The sequence below is a fragment of the Molossus molossus genome, unplaced genomic scaffold, assembly GCF_014108415.1.
Source record: "Molossus molossus isolate mMolMol1 unplaced genomic scaffold, mMolMol1.p scaffold_m16_p_2, whole genome shotgun sequence".
NCBI classification, from domain to species: domain Eukaryota; kingdom Metazoa; phylum Chordata; class Mammalia; order Chiroptera; family Molossidae; genus Molossus; species Molossus molossus.
In genome coordinates this window covers 39,801,410-39,829,366 of record NW_023425355.1, presented here as the reverse complement: position 1 = coordinate 39,829,366, position 27,957 = coordinate 39,801,410, and the positions used below count along the sequence as shown (strand labels likewise).

At 37.5% G+C, this 27,957-nt stretch overlaps 1 protein-coding gene across 2 annotated transcripts in view; it reads left to right on the top strand.

Annotated features, from left to right (window-relative positions):
- The first annotated feature begins 5,005 nt into the window (after positions 1-5,005).
- Positions 5,006-27,957, top strand: part of DCX (doublecortin) — a 221,148-nt gene continuing 198,196 nt past the window's right edge. Inside the window, exons 1-3 of one of the 2 annotated variants that reach the window (XM_036271267.1) lie at positions 5,006-5,036; positions 6,767-7,152; positions 14,480-14,820. In XM_036271267.1, coding sequence (XP_036127160.1) covers positions 6,789-7,152; positions 14,480-14,820 — 705 coding nt within the window. In that variant the 5' untranslated portion in view covers positions 5,006-5,036; positions 6,767-6,788. The remainder of the gene's footprint in view (positions 5,037-6,766; positions 7,153-14,479; positions 14,821-27,957) is intronic. The other variant, XM_036271266.1, reaches the window with a different exon arrangement.

The window sequence follows — 27,957 nt, the reverse complement described above, 5'->3', positions numbered from 1 at the left end:
AGTGGAAGCACATACCTTGTTCATGGATTGGAAGAATTAACATCATTAAAATGTTCATACTGCCCAAAGCAATCTATAGATTCAATGCAATCCCCATTAAGATCCCAACGACATATTTCACAAAACTTGAACAAATACTCCAAAAGTTTATATGGTACCAAAAAAGACCCCAAAGAGCTACAGCAATCTTGAAAAAGAAGAACAAAGTAGGAAGGATCACAATTCCAAATATCAGGTTATATTACAAAGTCATTGTAATCAAATCAGCTTGATACTGACACAAGAACAGGCATACAGATAAATGGAACAAAACAGAGAACCCAGAAATTGAACCTAGTCATTATGCTAAATAAATATTTTGATAAAGGTGGCAAGAGCATACAATGATGTTGGAAAATTGGACAACTACATGTAAAAAAGGTGAAGCTAGACCACCAACTTACACTATACAGAAAAATAAACTCAAAATGGATAGAAGACTTAAATATGACCAGTGAATCTATAAAAATCCTAGAAGAAAATACAGGCAACAAAATCTCAGACATCATATGCAGAAGAATTTTTAACTGCTGCAAGGCCTAATGCAATAGAAACATAGGAAAAAATGAACACATGTGACTACATCAAACTGAAAAGCTCTGCACAGCAAAAGATATAACTATCAAAATGGAAAGGGAACCCACTATATGGGAGAGCATAACTGCTAATGATACATATAGATAAGATGCTATTTTCCAAAATATATAGCATACTCATACAACTCAACAAAAGGAAGACAAAGAACCCAATTAAAAAATGGGCAGAGGAGCTGAATAGACACCTCTCCAAAAAGGACACACAAATGACCAAGAGACATATGAAAAAATGCTCAGTGTCACTAATCATCAGAGAGATGCAAATTAAAACAACTATGAGGAATCACCTCACACCTGTCAGAATGGCCGCCATCAACAAATCATCGAACAACAAGTGTAGGTGAGGTGTAGAGAAAAGGGGACTTTAGTATACTGCTGGTGGGAATGCAGACTGGTGCAGCCGATATGGAAAACAATATGGTGTTCCCTCAAAAAATTAAAAATTGAACTTCCATTTGACCCAGTGTTCCCACTTTTAGGAATATACCCTAAGAAGCCTGAAACACATATCAGAAAGAAGATATTTACCCCCATGTTTGTAGCAGCATTATTTACAATAGCTGAGATCTGGAAACAGCCCAAATGTCCATCAATGGATGAGTGGATAAAATAGCTGTGCTACATATACACAATGAAATTTTATGCAGCAGTAAGAAAAATCTCTTATCCTTTGAGATGACATGGAAGGACCTGGAGGTTATTATGCTAAGCAAAACAAGCCAATCAGAGAAAGAGAAATATTGCATGATCTCACTTATTTGTGGAATATAATGAACAAAGCAAGCCAAGGAACAAAATAGACCTAGAGACATGGAAGTAGGGTGCAGACTGACAAACCTCAGACGAGGTGGATGTGGAGGGAAGGAAGAGATAAACCACAGAACTTGTATGCATGTATGCGTAAACAGGGACATAGACAATAATGCTGGGGGTGGGGTATGGGATTTGAAGGAGAGTGTTAATGGGGGAAAAAAGAGAAACATCTGTAACAAAAATAAATAAATAAATGAATAAATAAATAAATAAAGTGAAAAGCAACTCAGTGGTTGAAAATAATATTTTCAACAAATAGTGCTGGCACAATTTCATATCTATAGACAAAAAACCAACTATGACTTAAACCTTACACTATAAACAAAATTAACTCAAAAAGTATCACAGAGTTAAATGTGAAATATGCATCAATATGTATAGAACAGAACATAGGAAAATACTTCAGGATCTATGCTTCATAAAGAGTTCTTAGAACAGCAAAAGCACAATCTATAAATAAAAATGAACAAATTAAAAAATGCTTTATAAAAGACTATGTTAAGAGGATGAAAACACACACCACAGAGTGAGAGAACATTTACAAGCTACATATCTGAAAAAGGATTCATGTAGAACATATAATAAACTCTCAAAACTCATCATTTAGAAAAAAACATTTCTATTAGAAAATGGGCAAAAGGCACAGAGTTACCCTACTAAAGAAAATAAACAGTCTTCAAATCCAATTAAAAATGGGCAAAAGGCCCAAGGAGTCATCTCAGTAAAGAAGATATACAGATAGCAAATAAGAGCACAAAAACATGCTCACCACTATTACACATTAGGAAAATTAAAATTAAAGCCACAAAAGTATATTATTACACATCTACTATAATGGCTAAAATAAAAATATCAAATGCCGGTGAGCATGCAGTGATACTAGATATCTAATACATTGGTGGCGGGAATCTCTCATACGTTAAGCCACTCTGCAAAACAATTTTTTAGCTTCCTACAAAACTAAACATACAACTGTCATGACTCAGCAATTGTGCTCCTGGGCATTTTGTTTACAGTGAAATAAAACTACAGCTGCACAGAAATCTGTGTACCACCACTTATACATAGCACTCATTTATTTTATATAACTTTCCATGTATTAATAACCACTAATCAAATTTGTATGCCATTGATGGAAATTTGGTTTGTTTTCATTTTCAATATTTAAAATAATGCTTTAATCAATATTCGTTCAGCTTTCTCCTTGAACACATGCATGAGAATTTCCCTAGGATAGATATATAGAAGTTGATATTTGAAGAAATACCTGAAAGAAGTGAGGCAGTTGGCATGTGAATATTTGAGGGATAATGAAGCTAATACTTTACATATTATATACCATAGTTTGTTTCAAGCACTTTACTATTTGAATCCTCACAATAACCCATATTTCACAATAACTAATATTTGTGAATTTCACTAAAAAATTCTGTTGGAATTTTAATTGTCAATGGTATTATAGATGTTCCCCAATTTCTGTTGGGTCTTTTAAAATATTTTTTTATTGAGAGAGAGAGAGAGAGAGAGAGAGAGAGACATCTATGTGAAAGAGAAACATCAATTGGTTGCCTCCTGCACGCAACCTCACTGGGTATCAAACCCACAACCTGGGCATATGCCCTGACTGGGAATCAAACCCTCGACCTTTTGGTGCACAGGACACACTTAACCAACTGAGCCACACTATCCAGGGTTTCTGTTAGGGTTTTTAGTTAGAATTTATTTACATGGATTACTCTGGGGAGGATCGATATCCTTACAATATTGCATCTTGCCATCCATGAGCATGGTCTGGCTCTACATTTATTTACAGCTTCTGTTATGTTCTTCAATAATTTTGTTCACTCCTCTGCTCTCTGGTGTGTGTAAAGCAATTAATGTATTCTAGACTGTATCTTAGAAACATTTTGCAGCTTACACTGTAGTGTTGCAAATCTTATATCATGAGGAAATTTTCTCTAAAATAAAATCTATTGTAAATCCTTTATTTTTACATTTTAAAATTCTATCTATTCTTATATCCTCACTGAAAATAAAATTATTTTTAGTTTTGATGCAAATCAATTGCTTATATTTACAAAATACTTATGATTTGAAAGAAAAAAATGTAAGACACTGACCTTGCTGGACAAGGAAGTTGCTACCCTTGGTTGGAATTTCCATATTTCCCTGCTGTCATTCTTTGATATTTCTGTACACATGGTTTTTCAAGAAGCAGCCACAAAGACAAATGCAAAAGAACAGGAGAGACACATCCAGTACCCTCAGGAACTTATTTAGCAACCAGGAGAACATCAACAAGAGGAACTTGGCTACACAGGTTGGATACTTGAGGCTGATCACGCAGCTAACATAGATAGTTTAGGCCTTGCTGAGCCAATACTTTCCAGAGAAGAAAAATAATATTTTTTTTATCCCACTTTGAAGTAGCTTACAGTAAAACACATACCAAAAGTGCTTAACTGTAAATCAACTGATTATATATATATATATATATATATATATATATATACACACATACATACATACTTATACTTGGAATCATATATAAGATAATTACTGAGCATGCTAATATCTCTGAGCTTCCTGGAAGCCAAGTAAAAATGGAACCATGATAGTTCAAGATTGTTTAATATTAATGCATGTAGTCTCAGTGGTGAAAATGCATGTAGCCCACCCCACTTTATTCTCTCACCTTTTTCTTCTTTAGTCTTATAGTTTGGCTAGATTTAATTATTTCAATTGGTATGCTTCCTTGCTCTTTATAACATATCTGATACAAAGAAGCCAATTAGTAACACATAGCAGTTTGAGGAGAAAGTTGTTAATATTTATCAGACTCAGTTCATACAGAAAGATCTTTGGGTTGGATTTAAATTTTTAAACTCTCAAAGGTAAATTTTGCAGATCTCATTAACCAAATTATTACACAAAGCTAAAAGGTCTTTGGGGTCCTTTTGCAACTCTATCCTGCATGAAATTCTGGGACTATTTTCCCTTGTCTTGTCTATTTCCTACTCCCTCCTTGTCTACTCCACTGTCCTCATTTTAAAAACACCCAGTTGTTGGATGAAGGAACTAAAATTTCTTGAAGGGATTACTGATTTGATTGTTTTCTCTCAAGAAGATGAAAGGAAAAGAGCAACAATTTCTAAAAAGTCTGGTTTGACTGAGTCCAGCCCCTAGGCAGATTAAGTCAAGGTTTTTGGCCAAGTGAAATTACCCATTCCTTAAAAAAAAAAAAAAAAAAAAAAAAAAAAGAGTAGCACATTGCTCATTATAGCATTCTAAATTTGCCTGCGCAATCTTTTTGCTACCCTGCAATTTCCTGTTGATTATAAATGAAACCATTCTAGCTGTTAATGGAGGCTGTGAATTGAAAAACACTATGCAATTAATCATAGGAGGTTGGGGGCATTCACTAAACCCGATAAGCCTGAGTATAGGGGAGACACTGGACAAGGCACTAGGACCTAGAAGGCATCGATCCACCCTGGCAGGAATTTCTTGCTTGGAGCTCAGACAACAAAGGCATAGAGAGATTGGTTTTCTTTCTCTCAGCATCTCCACCCTACCAGCAGAAAACCGGTGAGTGGGGCTTTCAAGTTATTTTCAGGAAGAATGTAACAGATGTCAAACGGGAAAAGCACAAGGCAAAGTCTCTCTCTCTCTCTCTCTCTCTCTCTCTCTCTCTCTCTCTCTCCTCTCTCTCTCTCTCTCTCTCTCTCTCTCTCTCTCTCTCTCTCTCTCCCCCCTTGTCTCCTTGTCTGTTTCCCCCCTGCTTTATTCTAGGATTTTTTTCCTTTGGAAAAGTGAGTTTGATATTCTTTTGTTTTCACCATGGTTTTGATTTAGAATAATTCCACCCTTGACACTAGAGAAAAGCCAAGCATTACTAGCACGCCTGGGAAAATGCCTGCTACTTGTCTTGAGGAGGTGGGGTCTCTTACCACTGCAGGTTGTCTAACAGAGACAATGCTGAGCTCAGCACAGGTCATGGTGACATTGGAAGAAAAAGGGGACTGAGCCTGGCAAACCTACTAGGAACCAGTCCTCCTTTATCTCCTGTCCTTTTGGTCCCTTGCAAATATCTCAATGTGGCAGTGTGTAGCAGCTGAATCCTGCCTGCTTTGTGATTCTTTTATCCCCATGTGTGAGATGCATGTTAATAGTTTGTTTCCTAAGCTGTCACTACCTTTGCTAGCTTTTGTGACTCCTCTTGTATTTGGTTTCATGTTTAAATTTTGTTGTTGTTGTTGTTGTTCAGCAGAAGGGGTGAAAGCAAATCTGACACATGACCATCTTTTTTGTCTTGTAACACACCTGGGCAATAGACATGTTTGGGGTGAATTGCCTGCTGTGAAGGCAAAATACCCCATCAGTCAGGGTAGAACTACAGAACAATGAAAGGTGTGCTTGCTTCTAAAGATCCATACATGCTGTTCAGGGACTCATTTGTGAATCTTTTAACAATTAAATGATTCCATGAAGAGGTGGGGCTGCATTGGTAGAAAGGGGGATAAAGCATCTAAAAATAAAAAATAAAAAAATATGTTGTGACCAAATGTAACCAGAGATAATAACTTGTTAAGTAGCTGATTTTTCTAATCCACCACCCCCCAGCTTATTTCTTATGAATGTTGTATAGCTGTACCAGTCTGGTGGGGACAGGGTTTGATGAATAGCACAAAGACACTGGCAATTCCCTGGAGTCTGTCTTTTTAGAGGAGAATCCTAGTTTATTCCAGGGAGGAGGGCGGTATGCACACATTAGAGTAGGAGAGTTTGGAATAAAATTAAAACACTCTCCTTACTGAGATACAGATTGCTTCCTAAACTGGAGATGCTAACCTTGGCTAGCTCCTTCTATTCTCTTCAAGGAGAATTTTGTTAGGCTATGGATTCATTTACAATTGTTAGTCATGTGAGCATGTGTGAGGAAACAGATGCCAGTTTTAATGTATTTAGCCCGAAGTTACAATTTGATAGGAGCCAGTGTCAGTAGGTCCCAGGACTTCAAGCTATTTCAAAATCACTTCCACTCCTCTGTTTGGAAGAGTGCCAAAAGTGCCTCTCTCTCTAAATCTCACCCCAACCCCCACAACCATCAGCACCCCTTTTGCCCCTCCTTCTTCTCTCTTAAGATCAATATTCCTGCAGCTCAGAGGCAAGCAGCAGATGGGACACAGGCTTTTTTCAACCAGTTCTTTTCACAAGCAGCAGATTGCAGATCTGGATCTGGCTAATATTTGATTTTTTTCCTCCCCACTGCTTTTTCTTTGCCTCTTTTCACCCCAACCCTTTTCTCCAACATTCAGGTATCTGAGTTTCCACCAAAATATGGAACTTGATTTTGGACATTTTGACGAAAGAGATAAGACATCCAGGAACATGCGAGGCTCACGGATGAATGGGCTGCCTAGCCCTACTCACAGTGCCCATTGTAGCTTCTACCGAACCAGAACCTTACAGGCACTGAGCAATGAAAAGAAAGCCAAGAAGGTACGTTTCTACCGCAATGGGGACCGCTACTTCAAGGGGATTGTATACGCTGTGTCCTCTGACCGTTTTCGCAGCTTTGATGCCTTACTGGCTGACCTGACTCGATCTCTGTCTGATAACATCAACCTGCCTCAAGGAGTGCGTTACATTTACACCATTGATGGATCCAGGAAAATCGGAAGCATGGATGAACTGGAGGAAGGTAATTCAAGGACCGAGTAGTGGCATTTGGTGGGAGGTAGAATCATTGGTAATGGTTACATTTTTTTTGGATTTCGATGAAAGATTTTAGGAAATATATTTGGTGGATGTTCAGGCTTCTGAATCGATAGGCATCAACTGAGCTGTTATCCATTATCCTTCATGGCCTTCAGTATCTTCTGGGGTGAAGATGTAGATAATGCATTGTGCTTATCCATCAGGGTTTACACAGGAAAATCTGAATTATGCCACTTACTATAGATCTTGATAATTAACTCTAAGTAGCACCGTCAAAGCAGACAATGAAATCTTTAAGGATGTTAAATGAGGAAAGAAGTTTGATTGGGTTAGCAGAAAGAAAATACACTCAAATGTTCTTTGAATTGCTAAGAGACTATTTGTGAATTACAACTTATGGAAATATGCATCCTAAAAGTAGGACTTCTTAGACATGTTCACAAAGGATTATACTTTTAGGTAAGTGGTCATTGCTCAGCTGTTGCTTCTGAAAACACACTTCAGGGTGTGTCCCTAAGGCTGAGGTCATTGAGAGATATATCAAAGAAAGCTATAGCTATTCCTGATATTTTAATAAAGACTATTCCTATTAGAATAGGAACTGACTAACTGTACCTAAATCCTTTTAAATCCTCTTTACATTTTGGTTTTGCAATTGAATGTTATGATTAGATTGCTAAAAACCTGTGTACCCACCCCAAAACAGGAGCCTGGCTTTTACCAAAACTTGCTCATTCATGAACTCTTGTTTTTTTTTTTTTTGGTAGTCATTTAAAAAATAGATCTTGAGGTGTGTTCTTATTACTTTATCAAATAAATTATACTGAGGATGCCTTCCTACCTCCGCTTTTAAATTGGTATAGCATGTATGATCAGTTTAACCTCAACACAATGCTTTAAAGGACTTTGAGGCTTCAAGAAGTGGTGATAATGAAAATGCTCCCACCCAACCTCTCTCCATTCTCCAGCCTTCCCTCCTCCTTCCTTCCATTCCCTGAGTAAAGATGAGTTTACAACGGGCAGATTTCTAGGGAAATCTATTATGAAACAGCCAACAAGGAAGCAGAAACAGTACATTCAATGACTTGGTGTGGGAGTGCCCCACCTCCGCTTCACTGCCTCTAGGTTACTTGTGTTCCTAGACAAAGGAACATGAGGGCTTCCCTTGTGCAAGACCACATTCTTTTAAGTAGCTGCTGCTTCTCAAGTCAGGTAAAGTGATTTGGGGACAGTTTCTTGTAAGAAACAGTGTCCATATGGCTACTGGATCTAGGTCTCAGGGTTCAAGTCCAACGTTTTTCTACATAACTGACCTTGGAAAACAATGCCGAGGAGACTTACATTATTTGATAATGTGCTGGATGGCCAGGCAGAGGTTAATCCTAGGCTTTTCCTGAATATTGAATATTGGCTATCCTAGTGTGTATCTTAAAATAAATAAGAGTCAGGGCAAACTGGAAGAAGGGCTTCAAGCTCAATTGAGGGAGCTGTCCAACAGAGTAATTAATAAAGTGTATGTCTTTTGTCACTGTAAAATACACATCTCAGCTGAATTTGAGTTTTTTTCCTGTAAAAATTTTCACAAAAAAAAGCAATCCAAATCACCCAATATGTCCTCATTTTCACTAGCTACAATCTTATAAAGACAATAATAGACACTACTGCAGACTTCTGAGCCAAGTGACATTGCATTCAGAGCAAGGATTAGAATATTCTTGTGTTTGATATAAGAAAGCAGTCATGTACAAATTTTCTCTCAAATCTACTTTTTAACAGGTCTTGGTATTGATTCCCCAACACCATATTTGTGTGTGTGTGTGATAATCTCAGTTCAGGAAATAAATGTAGTTTTGAAGACTGTAGCTTCTTTTACTCTGTTTCTTTTGAGTCTTACTAGATTGGACTCCTATAATGTACCACTCCTGGGTGCAGTGATAATACTTCCTGGTGAATTACCAAACTATATAGAGTGTGAATATGGCTCAGTTGCATTTATGCATGTCATCTGAACTACAAAAGCTGCAGTGGCCCTTAAAGCCCCCCACCCCCCAGCCAACTATTGAGTACTGTCCATTTAGTCAAGGAGATTCTGGGATATATCTGAAAAATGTGACCAGTTTTTCCACTACCACCGAGCAAAATAGGAAAGGGCATTGGCATGAGGAGGATAAAGAAAAGGGGTCTTTTCCCCTCCCTTTTTGTCCTTTGAAACTACTCATCTAGGAATAGAGGGCAGAAGACTCTCACTTTTGGAAAAAGTTGAATGAAATATTTTTAAAAATCATACACATGGCTTCCCATGAGACTTCAAGATGAAAATGCTTAGAGAGATTCCTGGGTGAAGAATCAAGGGCATTAGAATAAGTCTTAGAGGAATAAGATAATAATGGGAAATGAAATCTTTGGTATCAGATTGGGTTCAAATCCAAGATCTGTCAACAGCTAACTTGTGTGACCATTTTGACTGCCTGAGCCTCAGTTTTTCATCTGCAAAGTGGGAATAACTGCTTTGAGAATTAAATATAACAATGGATATTAAGGGTTTAGTATTCTGCCTGACACTCAGTAGCACTTAACGAAGAGTACCAATTACTCTTTCAGTAATCTTACTTTTTTGCTGGTTAGCTGCATGATCATAGGTTTGTCATTATCATCACTCTGACTAATGTTCTCTTTAAAACAACTCGTATTTAAAACAGAACTTTACTAAGGTATAATTTGCATACCATAAAATTCAGTCATTTATGCATGCAAGTCAGTGATTTTTAGAGAATTTACCAAGTGATTCAACCATCATCATAACCTAATTTTTGACCATTTCCATCAACCTAAAATGAAACCCTATAGGAATTAGCTGCCACTGACTATTTCTCCTATTCTCTCCAGCCTTAAATAACAATGAATCTACTTTATGTATTTACAGATTTTCCTATTATGGACATTTTATATAAATTGTATCATGCACTATGTCCTTTTTTGTGACTGGCTTCTTTCACTTAAAAGAAAATTTTACCATGTATCAATACTTAATTTTTATTGAGGAATAATATTCCACATATGTATAGAACACATTTTATGTATCTACTGTAATATACTTATCTATAAAATGAAACTAGTAACACCTACTTTCTTTATCTATTATGGTAGTTGTGAGAATAAAAATTAGATAATGCATATGAAACACAATGACAAGGTAAAACTACAGATACAAGGTACCAGTATTGTTAATGATGTAAAAATAGTGATGATGATGATGATGATGATAGTGAGGGGTTGGAATGGCCAGTGGTATCCATCCCTGGCTGCCTTTAAGAATCTTTTAGAACTTTAGAAAAAATAGAAATCACTGGGCCACACCCTAGATCTATTGAATTAGAAGCCCCAGGGCTAGGGCTCCAGAATGTATGTTCTTACAAATTTCCCCAGGTGATTCTTATAAGCATTTAGACTTAAGAAATTAAGCGGTCTTGATGTTCCCCTTCAGCTAACTGTAGATTATAGGAATAATATAGCATAGAAAAAACTACATTTCCAAATGGCCATTTTATTAAATATATAGCCTAAAATAAAATGAAAAGTAAAAAGTAACTGTTTAATAATCACTCTGGCCTTGTGGTACTCATTTGTCTAATGCCTTTAGTCTACTGTCTGCTTCTAGATACTGAAAGTAGCAGGGTGAAAATTTGGGACCAACATCAAGTTATTGATGTCAGCTTTCCCACAGATACTTGGTTACACCAAGGGTCTTAGCAAAGTCATATAGAATATGGTACTTATTAGCTGTATTAACAATCCATGAGTGACTTTTTCTTTTGTTTTGCTTAGTCTTCATTGTTGAATCTTTTTCCCTTCCTTCATATCCTGTTCACATCTTTCCCAAAGTTCTTATATGTGATTGTGCAGAAAAACGTTAAGGGTACACATTTTGAGCATTATTACGCAGAACATGGGATAAAATATTGCAATCGAGATAGTCGTTTTAGAAAATCTGGGTTGTGTAGTAACCCTATCTATTATGCAGTTTCTTTGCCATAGCTCATTTATTCCAATGAGATAAAAACACCTCCTCACTAATTTATCCTATGACTACTAAAGTAAGCACATTGCCAAAGAGGAGAATTTTAGGATACCTGGGAAAGATGCATCATTAATAGGTGTGAAAATATAATAAAGTACAATTTAATATGTTTATTCTTGAGTAATGAAGCCCCCCAAAAAAGGGAAAAGCCCAAGCAGAAGTGGTTTTACACTGAGAAAATATAAATATAAATGTTTAATGTTTTTGAAAATGGATCCCTCCTAAAAGTGAAGTGAAGGGAGGTAGACATTAGATCATCTTGAGCCCACAGCTTGTTCCCTTTCTGCCTTTCCAGCTGTACTTCCATGACTTAATTTTTTTAACCTCTCACACTGAAGCACTTTGTCAATTCCAGCAAGCTTGGCTCTCTGAAGTCAGCTTTCCTTTTAGGCTCCCATTGGGTGGGAAATGGCCCTTGGAAGCTGTGGCAGAATGGGAACCCAGCCATGTGAAGGTTCAGCACCTTATCCAACTCCAAGTGCCAGGCAACTGAATGTGCAGGAAACACTGAGCTCTGGCAGCAAATGTTGCAGACATTTGCAAAACCAGAACAAGGAAGTCTTGGTCTAGAGAAATAGCACATTTGATGTCTTTCCAGTTATAGAATTGGAAAGTCGTCAGTGGTGGGTACCTATTTCTTTAACATTTAATGACCATAATGACTTTGTCTCCTAAAAGTTATTTGGGATGGAAAAAAGAAGAAAATTATTTCTTATAGACATTTAGGCCTGGAAGGGACTCATATGTCACTAAGATAGCTAGAGTTTAGCAAGTGCTGAGCTCAGCACTTTATATATGTCATCTGATTTGTGCCTCAAAACAATCTTATGAGATAAGGATTATTATTATCATCTCCACTTTGCAGACAATTAACTGAAGCCATTGGAGGTTAGGTAACTTGCCCAACAATACACAGTTATGAAGTACTGGGGACCCCATTCTGACTGACGTCACATCAACAGCTTTTTATCCATTACTCCAGATTGGGACCAAAGGAGAGTGAGTGGAGAGATTGAAATAACTTTTAGAAGGTGCTTAACGTAGATTTGGCTGAGGGCTGGACCCTCTGGAAAATTCTTGGATCCCATATGATACTATAGCTCTCTGACATCATGTTCATTTGCATCTGGGGGGGTAATCATTCTCATAGTTCAGAGGCTTAAGAAGTTTAAGAGATAGGATAGAAAAAGTCCAAAGTTCTAATAGGGCTACACAACTGACTCTCCAGAAGAGATGTAGATGAGTGAAATAATAAATATATAGCCTCACACATTTCTACACCACCAGTTGTCTAACAGAATTTTAAAGTTGTATGACAAGTTATGGAAACCATCTGATGTAAAGGCAGTGGCTTCTTGGAATGTGCCCATGAAACAGTGAAGTGCTAAGGTAATAGGCTGTTTCTAGGGTGTGGGGATATTAGCTGTAAATATGTGAGGGAATTACAAGGCTCCTGCTTCATTCTTTTAAGTCACAAATTGAATGTCCTAGACTATAACTTGGGTTGGTTTGGATTAGCCAACAAGGGAGCCATAGAAATTAAGGTTTCTTTTGGCTGAGGTGTTTGACTACCCTATTATGTGTGTGTCTGTGCAACAGGGTACCTCTGCTTGCATACAAAGCAAGAGAGAACACTAGCAGCTTCTGGGACTCAGAGCTGTGTTAGAAGCCACTCTGTATACATTGGCAAACACTTATTCTCCCCCTCCACAAGCACCTATAAATGTCCTCAAAGGAGCCCTAGAGATTCAGACTGAATCTTACCTCAGCATTAACTGAAAAAAATTATTAATTAGCATGACTTAAAGCATTTGGTGCTACAGCAAAGCAATCAATATTTGCCAAAGGAGTGAATTATCAGACCAGTGTTTCTCAATTATCTCTGTGTACTTTTTCTGCTGAGATCAAAGGAAGAAGAGCCATCAGACTATAATTGTGTTTAATGTTTTCCTCACACTGGCTAGAGTTGGTTTATTATTAATTAATTAATTAATTCATTCATTCATTCATTTAGAGTTATTACTAATAGGTTAAGCTTGATTAAATCAGACTGGTTTTCTGCAGATTGACCTCTGGATGAACTTCTGTATACCTTGAGGCAAATGTGTTTTACTCAGCAAATTCAACCTTTTCCAATACTCTATCCCCCAGGTTGAGTCTACCTCTCTTCTTTTTTCTAGTTTCTAGTCCCAGGTGCCTAATACCCTCCTTTTGCCTCTGGCTCCTGTGTTTTTTCCGCTGTATTAATCATTTCCTCTAGCCCACGGTACATGTGAAAATTACACTAGATCCCTCCAATCCATAAATCGGGCTATATAATACATCCTTACATCTTCACCTCATTACTTGCAGCAGCCAAGGTTGAGCACTGGTGAAGACAGCCCTGAATACGCAGTGCAGCATTTGGAAAGATAGAAAGATGAGGGATGGGTGGTGGAAACAAGGAAGAGAATTCTCAAGCAAGAGCTATGACTTGCAGACACAAGGAATGTTATTTCTCTCTTCCTCTGTGTGTGTGTGTGTGTGTGTGTACAGGTTGTTATTCAGAAAGTTTCTCCAGCTAGGTGTGGCAGTGAGCAATAGAGGATACAATTATGCCACATATATACTTTCACCACATGTATATTTTTCATTTTAATATTCTACTGCTTAGCCATGTGCTCTGTGAAAAGGGCATTCTGACATCTTGGCAAGTATTGACTATATGTCCAATATGCAAGGTTACTTGGGTCACTTTAATTTGGAAAAAAAAATGTATAATTTTGAAAGTTCTCCTTGGTTTATAATACAACAATGGAACAGGGATATGAGTCCAGAAACAAGGAGGAACATTAAGGAAGAGAGACATGTGAGAAACACTTTAGTAATGCCCCTAGATGTTAACAAACATCCTAGAAATGAACATAAACCTTTCAATTCTAATAAAATCATATCAAGCTTAAAAACCCTACTTGTTAGATTATACTTAGGTGTGTTCATTGTCCTGGGGACCCTTAGTTTTATAGGCTTTTTCAAATGGGTATACCATTATAATATAGAATGTTTTTCTGATTACTTGCTCTTGAATTTGAATGAGCCAAGTCGTTAGAGAGCCTTATTAGGAATTATACCTAAGGTTGGTTATTATCACCATTTCTCCAAAGGTCATAGTCCAAGATTAGTGTATATTAGTTTTGTTAGAATAGTCCATATACCTGTTGTTAAACTAATCACCACTTATTTCTTCCCTCAGGGGAAAGCTATGTTTGTTCCTCAGACAACTTTTTTAAAAAGGTGGAGTACACCAAGAATGTCAATCCCAACTGGTCTGTCAATGTGAAGACATCTGCCAATATGAAAGCCCCCCAGTCCCTGGCTAGCAGCAACAGTGCCCAGGCCAGGGAGAACAAAGACTTTGTGCGCCCCAAGCTGGTGACCATCATCCGCAGTGGGGTGAAGCCTCGGAAGGCTGTGCGTGTGCTTCTGAACAAGAAGACAGCCCACTCTTTTGAGCAAGTCCTCACTGATATCACTGAAGCAATCAAACTAGAGACCGGGGTTGTCAAAAAACTCTACACTCTGGATGGAAAACAGGTAGGTTTTTTTTTTTTTCCCCAGGCTACTTTTCTTCTCATTTATTCTAAATCCTTGGATGACCATCTTATACATCAGGCATCATTTCTGGTTGGAGGACTCTTTCTCCACCTCTCATAATTCCTATCTGATATTTTATGCCTCATTTTAGAAGAAAGGGTTTTTTAGCAGACAAATCAATGGACCAAGAATCTGACACTTCTGACTTACCAAGTAAAATGATCACTTAGCCTCAGCTTTCTTAACTTATAAGAAAAGATGTGTTAGAACTCAGGTCCTACATTCTCATGTATATAAATTTAGCTTTATATGATACAACCTTAGTTGTTCAATGCATGCAACTGGAAATGAGCTTTCCTCAGTTACTTATTCTTAGATACCCTCACATTGGGGTTCAGTATTTATTCTGTTGAAAGGAGGTTGAGTGACCATTGTATTCTATAAAAAGGGTCAGATCTGGGAGAAGAACTGAAATTTCTGTTTAATTGTCTTTGCCTCACACTATACCACATTTTTGCTCTCTTCCTTTTCCATGTGACATAGCTATCTTATTTTGGTTCCAGTGATGAAACCATCAGTAGAACCAAAATAAGATAGCTGTGTGAGAAAGAAACTGTTTCAGTATCCTAAAATTAGTCCAAGAAAGATGCTGCCATCTGTTCTCTTTCCAAATCAGGTTCTTCATGTCATTGGTTATGCTACTAAAGTACCACCTATATTAATATCTGGGAAAGAATGCAGCCAGGCGTCTCCATCAGACAGGTGCACCATTCTCTTGAGCACAGGGAGCTGTAAATATATGACAAAAAATGTTCCAAGGGAATTGGAACAGTGGTTGGTTCTGTTAGCTGTAAAGAGAATGCTGGTCCTCTATAAGAGAAGACAAGTGTGGATTATTATCAGTCCATACTTTTTACCTCATAAAATACTTTAGTGTTTGAACAAAGGGGCTGATCACACCTGCCCTACCCATGCTCATAGGATTCTCATGAGGATTAAAGGAAATCATGGATATAAAAGCTCTCTGTAAATTAAAAGACATGATGTAAATATGTATGTATACAATGAATCATTAAATGAGATAAATATGTAAATTGCCAGAAAATGTACATATATATCAATTAGTGTTAGCTCTTTTCCCTTTACTTTACCTCCATCATTCTTAGATTGAATTTTCAATGTTTTTGTGGAGACATATCATACCTTAGCATACTGTGGATACTCCTAATAATAAATAAATGAACACTTCAACCTCCTAGGTAAGCAAGTTCCACTTCAGTGATGGGTGGATTTTTATCCTACAGCAGTCCACACAGAGTGGTAATCCCTCTCCAAATACTTCAATCATTGGCTTCTATTTCTTCAGAGAACAAGTGACAAAATGCCAGTGTATCATATGGTGTGTGTATAAAAACTCCAAGGAGCAGTGTTCAAGGGAGCAGAACAATACCTTGTCAAGCATCAGTGCTACTGTTGATACTGTTCCTGCTCTTTAAAATGTCTCTCTCTGCCTACTCCTACCCCTGGGAATTATCTTTTAAGGGCTGGTTCTTGTTATGTTATCTCCAAAAACTCTATCTTCACTATGCAAAATTAAAGCAATCTTAACTTTTTTTTAATGCTTAGCTTCTAATACATTGTCGATGCTCTATAAATGTTGATTGAATGAACTGACATAAAGAGATTCTCTCATAGCCCAGGTATATGTTGCGAGATGTTCTGAGAGGCCCTCTGCTTTCAGTGCCCCAGACACTTTTTTTAGGTTTATCTGAAGAGATAGGGACCTTCCAAAGAGTGGCTATTCTACCCAGGTGGCTTCTATCACTTACTTACATGGAAGTCATAGAGGGCAGACTTTTAAAGCAATATTTCCAAAGTATATTCTAAGAACTGTCTCTCCCTTCCTGCCCCTAGAAACTCTTAATAAAAGGGTTCTTTGGTTAAATAAGGCTGTAAAATTATGCAAATTATGTGCTTTTCTTAGAGATACATAGTGCGTATTGGCATATATTTTTTATCCTCACCTGAGGACATTTTTGCATTTATCTTCAGATAGAGCGGGAGGGAGAGAGAGGGGAAGAGAGAGAGAGAGAAAGAGCAATGTGAGAGAGACACATTGACTGGTTGCCACCCACACGACCCCAACCGGGGCCAGTGACAAACTACAACCTAGGTACATGCCCTTAGTGGGAACCGAACCCGGGACTCTCTGGTCTGCAGGACGACACTCTAACTGCTGAGCCAAACCGGCCAGGGCTGTATTGGCATATTTAATGTTCTGAGAAGTCCTGCAGAAAGGAAACCCATTTAATTTAGTTCCAGAATTTTCCAATCTTATTTAACCACAAATATCTTTTATGAAATATATAAATGAATATATATAGTAGAATATATATTATAATATATATATATAATGGATTATTTATACACATATATATTCTGAAGAACACACTAAAAAATGCTGTTTGTAAAAGATGCTGAATGATTAGGAACTAATTATCCTAACCTCACTGATAGGATTGGTATGTATGGGATAACCCACAAATTAAACATTGTTGTGTGGTTACAACAGGGCCATTAAATAACAATGTTTGGGGGTACAGGGACAAAACTACTAATTACAAAATAGGTTCTAAGTATGCTGAAAGTTGGTGCCAAACTCAAAAATTGGATTCCCAGCCCATTTCCCAATTCTAGTGTTGACAGCTTTAATGTTAACACCTGTCAGTCACTTTGATTACTGGTGTGTATTCTTACTACTTAGGAATATGATCTTTCTCTATGATGGCTGAAGGCACATATGTTGCAATGGCTTGGACTTGCTTGAATGAGATTCCATTTAGCCTGTCTTTTGCTAAATGTGGCACCAGGCAGAAAGGACAAAATATGGTCAAGACTATTTGTTATTAAATGTTTAACATAAAATCCAGGCCATCACTTGGTTTCTGTTTTGCTCTAACTGGATCCCAGGTAAACCAGAACAAGTGTTTTTCTCCCTCTTTGTTTAAAACAGCCCAGTTAATTATACCAGATTTATTGTTGCTTCTGTTCTCATGTGTCCACCATTTGACTGATTGGCTTACACTGATCGACAATCTGCAGACATAACTTGCATCTCTTTCTGTTTTTATTTAGTTTGGATGTGCTTCTGGAGCTCTTGGTCTTTTTAGGGCTTATGTTTTGTTGATATAGAAAACTGATTTTCTGATTTATTTTACCTGAGATATTGTGGTTTGTATAGGCAGGAAGCTAACCATCACCAGTAGGAAGGACTTTCAATTTGTTCCTCACCTCAATAAGAAGTTGCTAATGTAATTATGAGTAGTTGGTAGGGTTCTAAATACTCCCATGGCATATAATGGATTTCTTCATGGTCAGGGAAAGCATGGTGAAGGGTTGGATGATGACGTATATTAGTTCACTCTCAGCTGAAATTGTTCTTTTGATTCCTTGGCAGCTGGAGTGGTTGTGGTATGTTGACAAAATTATCCAACTGTTGATTTCTATAATCAAGCCAGATATTGACCTTTATGCTTAAAGGTCATGGATGCATTAAAAACTGGAATTCAAATGTCTGGTTCACTTGCTAACTCCGTAGATACATGGTATAGCCTTAAATTCATTTCTGTAAAGCACAGAGCATGGTGCTTGTGTTAGTGATGCAGAGCTTTAACAATAGATTTCCAACTTTTTGTCATCTTACATGGGCATACATCATCCATTTTTAATGCTCTACTTATTGGCAACTCTAGTCTCAGTTTTGTCCATATCCAGGATCTATGCAGTCAAACATTCACTATTTTCTCAAGATAAATACCCAAGGGATAACTGTGGCCTTTAGTTTTTGTGTTAGCTTTGTTAGAACAATTTTTAATTAGGTGAATTTATTTCATGCTTTTATCAATATCCTTCTGTTGCCAAACTACTTGGGCTAGGAATGTTAGCTCTCAGAATAACAAAAAAAGAGGTTTGAGCTGATTCCAAAATTACCAATATCCTTGAAAGCTAGAACAGGATATTTAAGAAATGTTTTGAATCATATGAAGGTGGAATAGGAAAATGAGAGCACAAAGGATGTTTGAACAACTGCTAAGTATTTCAGGAAAGACTTGCATCTTCTACCTTGCTATACTAAATAACTGGGTGCTGCAAGCACGAAGGAAATTGCAGAAAACACAGGAAGATAAGTTTAATTTAACCTTGGAAATGTTGACTGCTTTTCCCAAGTTCTTTACTGTGACTGTGTAAGCTGGTTTTTCTCTTCCTCCATTGTCTCTGCTTCCCTCGTCACATCTGGTCTTACTTAGACTCTCTGGCCTCCAGCTTTCCAAGAGCCAAACTCTCTCTCCTCCTAATGTTATGACCTTGTCAGTCAATGTTGGGCTCAATAGGAAAGGCCACGTGACTATAAATTATGCGCCGAGAGAGGTCAGTTATCACTAACCTGCCTTTGAGAAAATCAGTCTGGAAAGGTGATATTTGTATTACTGAAAGTTCCACCCTTCTCTCTACCCTCCTGCAATCTTCAACAGATTTGAATTCTGGAGACAGGCTTTAAGAGGAGTGGCTTATGCATGAAATTGAAAAGAGCAGAGATGGGAAGCCAGGTTGGGTCCTGTGAAAGTAGATAATTTACAAATTCCCTTGCCATATGTAGAGTACACTTCAAGGTATCTCATACTGAAGTAGATTTTGTATTTTTAAAAAGGGCTTATGATGGAGATGTTCAAACATCAAATATCTTGTCCTTTTGGAAAGAGAAAAAAGCTAAGTGTAGCCTGGTTATGGGTTACTTCTTAAAATTAACTTTTCCTCTTAAGAATTTTATTGCTGCTGAGACACTTTTGGCTCAGAATAGTGATAGAGGTGGGATTTGGCTCTTTCTATCAAAAGCTCTGGCATAGTATGCCACACTGATGAGTCTTTTGATATCCAACAATAAGCATATAGAAAAAGACCTATACAGGGATTTAGAGACATGAGTTCTCGTCTTCACTCTGTTCTCCCCTAGCTCTGTGATCTGGCAATCAATGACATCTCTTTTCTAGGCCTTAGTTTTGTAGATAAGCATATGACATTTGAGAGTATTATGCTAAGTGAAATAATCCAGTCAGAGAAAGACAAATATCACATGATCCCACTTATATGGAATCTAATAAACAAAATAAACTGACAAACAAAATAGGTCCAGAGACATGGAGACATGGAACAGAATAACAGACCACAGAGGGAAGGGGGGTGAGAGGGCATGAGAAGAGATTAACCAAAGAACATATATGCACGTATGCATAGCCCATGGACATAGACAGTAGTGCAGTGAAGGCCTGGGGTAGGGCAGGGACTATATGGAGGGGGGCAAAGAGGGCACATTAGTAACACTGTAAAAAAACAATACACACACACACAAACACACACACACACACACAAAAGAGTAAAGACAATCTCTTTAATAAATGGTGTTAGGCCCTGGCCGGTTCGGCTCAGCAGTTGGAACTTCAGCCTGCGGACCAGAGAGTCCCGGGTTCGGTTCACACTAGGGGCATGTACCAAAATATATATATATATAAATAAATGAATAAATAAATAAATGATGTTAGGAAAATTGGACAGGCACATACATAAAAATGAAACTGGACCACAAACCCCATACACAAGAATAAACTCAAAATGGATAAAATTCATAAATGTAAGTCATGAAACCATAAAAATCCTAGGAGAAAACATAAGCAGCAAAATTTCAGTCATCTCAAGTAGCAGAATTTTCACCAATACATCACCGAAGACAAGAGAAACAAAGGGAAAAATAAACAAATGGGACCACATCAAACTAAAAATTTCTGCACAGCAAAATAAACCATCCTCAAAATGAAAAGGGAACCCACTGTATGGGAGAACATATTTGCCAATGATACATAGGATAATGGGCTAATCTCCAAAATATATAGATTACTCATACAACTCAAAAAAATGAAGACAAACAATCCAATTAAAAAAATGGGCAGAGGACCTGAATAGATACCTCTCCAAAGAGGACATACAGATGGCAAAGCATCATGAAAAAATTCTCAATGTCACTAATCATCAGTAAGATGCAAATTAAAACTACAACAAAGTATCACCTCACACCTGCCAGAATGGCTAACATCAATAAATCAATAAACAACAAGTTCTGGCGATGATGTGGAAAAAAAAAGAACCCTGGTACACTGCTGGTGGGTGCAGACTGGTGCAGCCACTATGAAAAACATTATGTAGTTTCCTCAAAAAATTAGAAATTGAACTGCCATTTGACCCAGTAATTCTACCTCCAGGAATATATCTTTAGAATCCTGAGACACAATATACACACCCCTATGTTCATAGCAGCACTATTTACAATTGCTAAGATCTGGAAACAGCCCAAGTGTCCATCAATAGATGAGTGGATAAAAAAGCTGTGGTACATATACTCCATGGAATACTATGCATCTGTTAAAAGAAAGCTCTCTTACCCTTTGAGACAGCATGGAGGGACCTGGAGATCATTATGCTAAATGAAATAAGCAAGGCAGGGAAAGACAAATATCACATGATCTCACTATTATGTGGAATCTAATGACCAAAATAAGTTAATGAAAAAATTGTTCCAGAGGCATGGAAGCAGGGAGCAGGCTGACAAATCTCAGAGGAAAGGGAGGTGGGGGGTGGGAAGAGATTAACCAAAGAATTTATATGCATATTTGCATAACCAATGAACACAGACAACAGTGCGGTGAAGACATTGGGTAAGGCAGGAGCTGGGTAAAGGGGGAAAGTGGGGGGAAATAAGGTGGAACATCTGTAATACTCTCAACCATAAAGATAAAGATAAAATAAAATAGACAGAAAAAAAGAATTCTTCTAGCTCCATGATAACAGAGCATTTATTTCACAGAGTTGCTTCTGTCTAGATATTTTTCACCAAGCTGCTACTCTTCTCAATACCCTCCACCTCCCTATGCTGCTAGAATCTCCAATGTGATATAGTTCATCATAGTGGATACATTGTATTATAGGATGGTCCTTAAATGGTATTTGTACAGTCTTTATATTCAGATGTTTCTTGCCACCTTTGTTGATAGATCGAATAATATTTTTAAACTTGTAATTTTGATTTGATTCTTTCCAATGTGGATCGTATAAGAAGAGAGTGGATGAATCATTTAAAAAACAAACAAACAGCCCTGGCCGGTTTGGCTCAGCGGTTAGAGCGTCGGCCTGCGGTCCGGAGAGACCCGGGTTCGGTTCCCACTAAGGGCATGTACTTCGGTTGCAGTTTGTCCCCGGCCCTGGTTGGTTGTGCGGGTGGCAGCCACTCAATGTGTCCCTTCACATCAATGTTTCTGTCTCTCTCTCCCTTCCTCTCTCTCCCTCCCACTCTATCTGAACAAAAAATGGAAAAATATCCTCGGGTGAGGATAAAAAAAAAAAATCTTAAAAAACAAACAAACAAACAAAAAACAAGGTAAAAGCCACCATGCTAAAATTGTGACAAGCATTTGACAGTGCCTTTATTAAGGCATCTCTACCACAGTGGTGCTATTTTAGGTGCTGGGAAGAATCGTTGCCAAAGGAGGAGGTTAGCATCAGAGTTATTTCTTGATTAAATTGAAAAGGATTAAGTAGGGATTTATCCAGAGATGCAGACTGTTCCATTACCAAGCATTGAAGTAATTGGTCTCTTGTTCTTAGTTCTTTATTTTAATCTTTGTGATTATTGTCATTACCTCAAAGTGGCAAAAAAATCATTGTCTCCAAATACAGTTTTTAAAATAACTTTATTGAGATATACTGCCCATATCATACAGTTCACACATTTTAAGTGTACAATCCAATGACTTGTAGTATATTCACAGATTAACGCATCAATCAGCACAGTCAATTTTAGAATATTTTTATCATCACAAAAATAAAAATCTACACCTGTTAGAAATCATGTGCCAATCCCCCAATCCCATCAATCTGTAGGCAATTACTTATCTACTTTCTGTTCCTACAGATTTGCCTATTCTGGACATTTAAAATTAATAGAATCATACCATATGTGATCCATGGTGCCTGGCTTCTTAACTTAGCACATTTTTAAGGTTCATCATGTTGTAGCATAGTACTACTTCATATATTTTCATGGCTGAATAATATTCTATTGTATAGATATAGCACATCTTATTTTTCATTCATCAGTTGATGGAAATTTGAGTTATTTCTGTCCTTTTGCTATTATGAATAATGCTGCCATGAACATTCATGTTCTGATTTTTATGTGGACATATGCCTTAATTTATATTGTGCAAATACCTAAGAATGGTATTTACCAATGGTATTCTCTGGGTTGTATAGTATGTGCATGTTTGAAATTTAAAGAAACTGCCATACTGTTTTCTAAAATGGCTACACCATGTTATATTCATACCAGCAATGTATGAGGATTCCACTTCCTCCACATCCTCATCAACACTTGTTATTATCTATCTTTTTATTTTGTCAACCTAGTGGGTGTGAAGTGGGATTGCATTGTGGTTTTGATTGGCATTTCCCTAATGACTAATGATATGGAATACATTTTCAGATACTTACTAGAATTTGTATATCATCATTGGGGAAAAATATATTTATATCCTTTGCCCATTTTTAAAATTGTTATTTATTTATTTTTAATTTTTTTTTATTTTTCAATTACAGTTGACATACATTATTATATTAGTTTCAGGTGTACACCTCCAGTGATTAGACATTACATAACTTTCTAAGTGATTGTCCTGATAAATCTCACACTCATCTAACACTACACAATTTTATTACAATAATATTGACTGTATTTCCTATGCAGTACTTTACATCTACATAACTATTCTGTAAATACCAGTGTGTACTTTTTAATTCTTTGACACTTTTAAGCTGTCCTCCTAACCCCGTCCCATGTGGCAACTATCAAAATGTTCTTAGTATCTGTGACTCTGTTTCTGTTCTGCTTATTTGTTTATTTTGTTTCTTTAGATTCTGCATGTAAGTGAAATTATCTGGCATTTGTCTTTTTTCTGTCAGACTTATTTCACTCAGCATAACACTCAGCATAACACCCTCTAGTTCCAACCAAGTTGTTCTAAATAGCAAGATTTTATTTATCTTATATGGCTGAGTCATATTCCATTGTATGTATGCACAACTTCTTTATCCCTTCATCTATTGATGGACACTTAGTTTGCTTCCATATCTTGGCTTTTGTAAGTAATGCCACAATGAACATATGGATGCATATATATATATATTTTTTGCAAATTAGTGTTTTGTTTTGTTTTTTTTCAGATAAATACCCAAAAGTGTAATTACTGGGTTCATTTATTTCTCTTGTTATAGCTTTTGATTTAAAGTCTATTTTGTCTGATATAAATATTGCTACCCTAGCTTTTATTTTGTCCCTTTTTATGAAATATCTTCTCCATAGTTTTACTTTCAGTCTGTGTGTGTCTTTAGATCTGAAGCGAGTCTCTTGTGGACAACATATGTAAGGATCTTGTTCCTTTATCCAATCAGCCACCCTTGGGATTATAACATTTAATTAATTGCCATTTAAAGTAAATGTTGATAGATATGTAGTTATTGCCATTGTATTGCTCATATTTTTAACTCTTTCTTCTTATTAAAGAAATCCCTTTAACATTTCTTGTAATACTGGTTTGGGGGTGATGAACTCCTTTAGTATTTTCTTGTCTGAGAGGCTCTTCATCTATTCTTCCTTTCTAAGTGATAGCTCTGCTGAATAAAATATTCCTGGTTGTATATCCTTGCTTTTCATCACTTTGAATATTTTGTGCCAATCTCTTCTGCAAAGTTTCTGTTGAGAAGTCAGCAGACAGTCTTATGAGAGCTCCCTTGTAGGTAATTAACTTCTTTCTCTTGCTACATATAAGTTTCTCTCTTTGTCTTTAAACTTTGCCATTTTAATTATGATATGTCTTTGTGTGGGCCTCTTTGGGTTCATCTTGTTTGGGCTCTCTGTACTTCCTTGGCTTGTATACCTATTTCCTTCACCAGGATAGGAAAGTTTTCATCATTATTTCTTCAAATAGGTTTTCAAATTTTTGCTTTTTCTCTTCTCCTTCTGGTACCCCTATGATGCAAATGTTGGTGCACTTGGTGTTTTCCCAGAGGCTCCTAACACTATCCTCATTTAAAATGTTTTGTTTGTTTTTTGCTATTCTTATTGGTGTTTTCTGCTACCTTATATTCCAGATTGCTGATTTGATTCTCTGCTTCATTTAATTTATTATTTATTCCCTTTCATTTGGTAGATTGCTTATCTCAATTAAATTATGTTTTTTCTGGAGTTTTATTCTGTTTAGTTTGTTTTCTTATTTAGGATATCTCTCTTTGTCTCCTCATTTTGGCTTCCTCCTTGTGTTTGTTTTTATGTATTAAGTATAGCTGCTATGTTTCCCAGTCTTGATAAGATGGTCTTTTGTAGTAGTTGTTCTGTGGAGCCCAGTGTTAGTTTCATTGGTCATCTGAGCTGGGTTCTCCAGGTGTGTCCCTTATGTAATTTATGTGTGCCCTCCTGTTGTAGTTGAGCCTTGATTGCTGTTGGCACATCAGTGGGAGTGACTGACCCTCAGGCTGATTTATTGTGAGGACTAGCCATGACTACACTGGAGGAGCTGATGTGCAGAGGCTGACCCTATGGAGCAGGATTCACTTTAGCAAGACTATGGTGCCTGCCCAGCCTGCTCTTTCAGTAGGTTATTTGTGGAGGTGCTTGGGTGGTGCTCTGGTGTGGTCTGAAGTTGGCCAATGGGTATGTAATTTCTGGGGCATCTTGGAAGGTGCAGGCCAAAGTCAGCTACTGCCTGTGCCCTGACTGAGGCCACCTGGTATGAGCTACAAAGTTATATGTAAATGGTTGCCACTTGTGCTGGGTTTTGAGGCAATCAGGAGAGGCAAAGCTTTAAACTGAAGATAACTGCTGTTGGTGCAGGGCTTGTGGCTGCTTAGCAAGGGGTTCAGGGCAGGCCGAGGTCAGGTGCTACCTGTTTGAGGCTTGTGAACCTTTGAGAGGTTTTAGGAAAGTCCACAGCATGAATCATGGCAGGCCCTTTGTATGGAAAAGCCACTTGAAGCAGCTTGGGTGGGCCTGCAAATTGGGTGGGGCGAGGTCTTAGGGAATCACCAGGGCAAGGCAAAGAGTGTTGGCCAGGTTTATAGAGACCTAGGTATAGTAGCCACCTGCACCTGTAGAGTGAGGGCTCAGAAAAGGAACAAGGGATTCTACCATCACTTCTGTCTGGGAGAAAGTTTCCCCTCCAGCCCTTGTGCTGAATCCAGAGAATTTAATTCCTTCCCTATGACCCTGGTGCCTTGGTTTCCTTTGTTTGTTTGTTTGTTTTTTACCGTCATTCCCATTTTATTTATTTATTCATTCTTAATTAATTAATATTTGTTACAGATGTTTCTCCTATTTCCCCCATTGACACCCTCCCCCAATCCCAAACCCACTATAGCATTATATATAGAGCACTCATACAACTCAACAAAAGGAAGACAAAGAATCTAATTAAAAGATGGGCAGAGGACCTAAATAGACACCTCTCCAAACAGGACATACAAATGGCTAAGAGACATATGAAGAAATGCTCAACATCACTAATCATCAGAGAGATGCTAATTAAAACAACAATGAGGTATCACCTCACACCTGTCAGAATGGGCGCCATCAACAAATCATCCAACAAGTGTTGGCGAGGGTGTAGAGAAAAGGGGACTCTAGTGCACTGCTGGTGGGAATGCAGAGTGGTGCAGCCACTATGGAAAACAATATGGTGTTACCTCAGGAAATTAAATATTGAATTGCCATTTAACCCAGTGATCCCACTTCTAGGAATATACCTTAAGAAGCCTGAAACACCAATCAGAAAGAATACATGTACCCCTATGTTTATAGCAGCTCTATTTACAATAGCTAATATCTGGAAACAGCCCAAGTGTCCATCAGTAGATGAGTGGATAAAAAAGCTATGGTACATGTACACAACAGAATATAATGCGACTGTAAGAAAGAAAGATCTCTTATCCTTTCAGATGATGTGGAGGGATCTGAAGTGTATTATGCTAAGCAAAATAAGCTAATCTGACAAAGAAAAATATCACATGATCTCACTTATTTTTGGAATATAACAAACAAAATAAGCTGATGAACAAAATAGACCCAGAGACATAGGAGTAGGGTTCAGACTGACAAACCTCAGAGGAGGGGGGGATGGGAGATAAACCAAAGATTCTGGTACCTTTTGAGCCATTGTCCCAGTGCTGGAGCTCAGAGAGAGTTAGTCTATTAGCAAGTAAGTGCGTGTATGGATGGGCCCTTTAAGAGGACTGCCTGGGCCTACAGTAACCCCCCTTTCACCAGGACAGAATCCATACCAGTTTTCACAGCCAGAAGTTATTGGGAATTTTTTCCCCTGGGCTGGGGAGCCTCGTGTGGGGCTGGGATTCCTGGCTCCTCAGGGGAAACACCTGCATCTAAAATATTTCTCCTGATTTTAAACTGCCACATGTGTGTGTGGGATCAGCCCCTTCTGTGTCTCAGCCCCTCCATTGTTTCTTTACTATTGAGTTATAAGTGTTCTTCATATATTATGGACACAAGTCCTTTTTCACATATGTAATTTGCAAATATACTCTCCCAATTTGTAGCATGTCTTTTCATCTTCCTAATAGCTGTCTTATTTTCAAGAGCATATTTTTATTTTGATGAAGTCCAGTTTATTATTTTTTCTTATATGCATTATGCATTGGTATCATGTAAGAACTTTTGACTTAACCCAAGGTTCCAAATATTTACTCCCATGTATTCTTCTAGAAATTTTATAATTTTACCTATTACATTTAAGTATGCGATGCATTTGCAGTTCATTTTTGTGTGTGATGTGAGGTAAGGGCCACATTCATTTTGTGGGGGGGCAATAATGTATTCAATTTTTACAGCACCATTTTTTGAAAAAAGGGCAAGCTTCCTAAATTTTAAAGTTAATCTTACACTTAGAAATAATAGTGGCCCATATCCTCATATCTAGGAGTGCCCTGGCATCAAAAGTTAGCAGCCAAATATTTTGAAGTTTTCTAGAA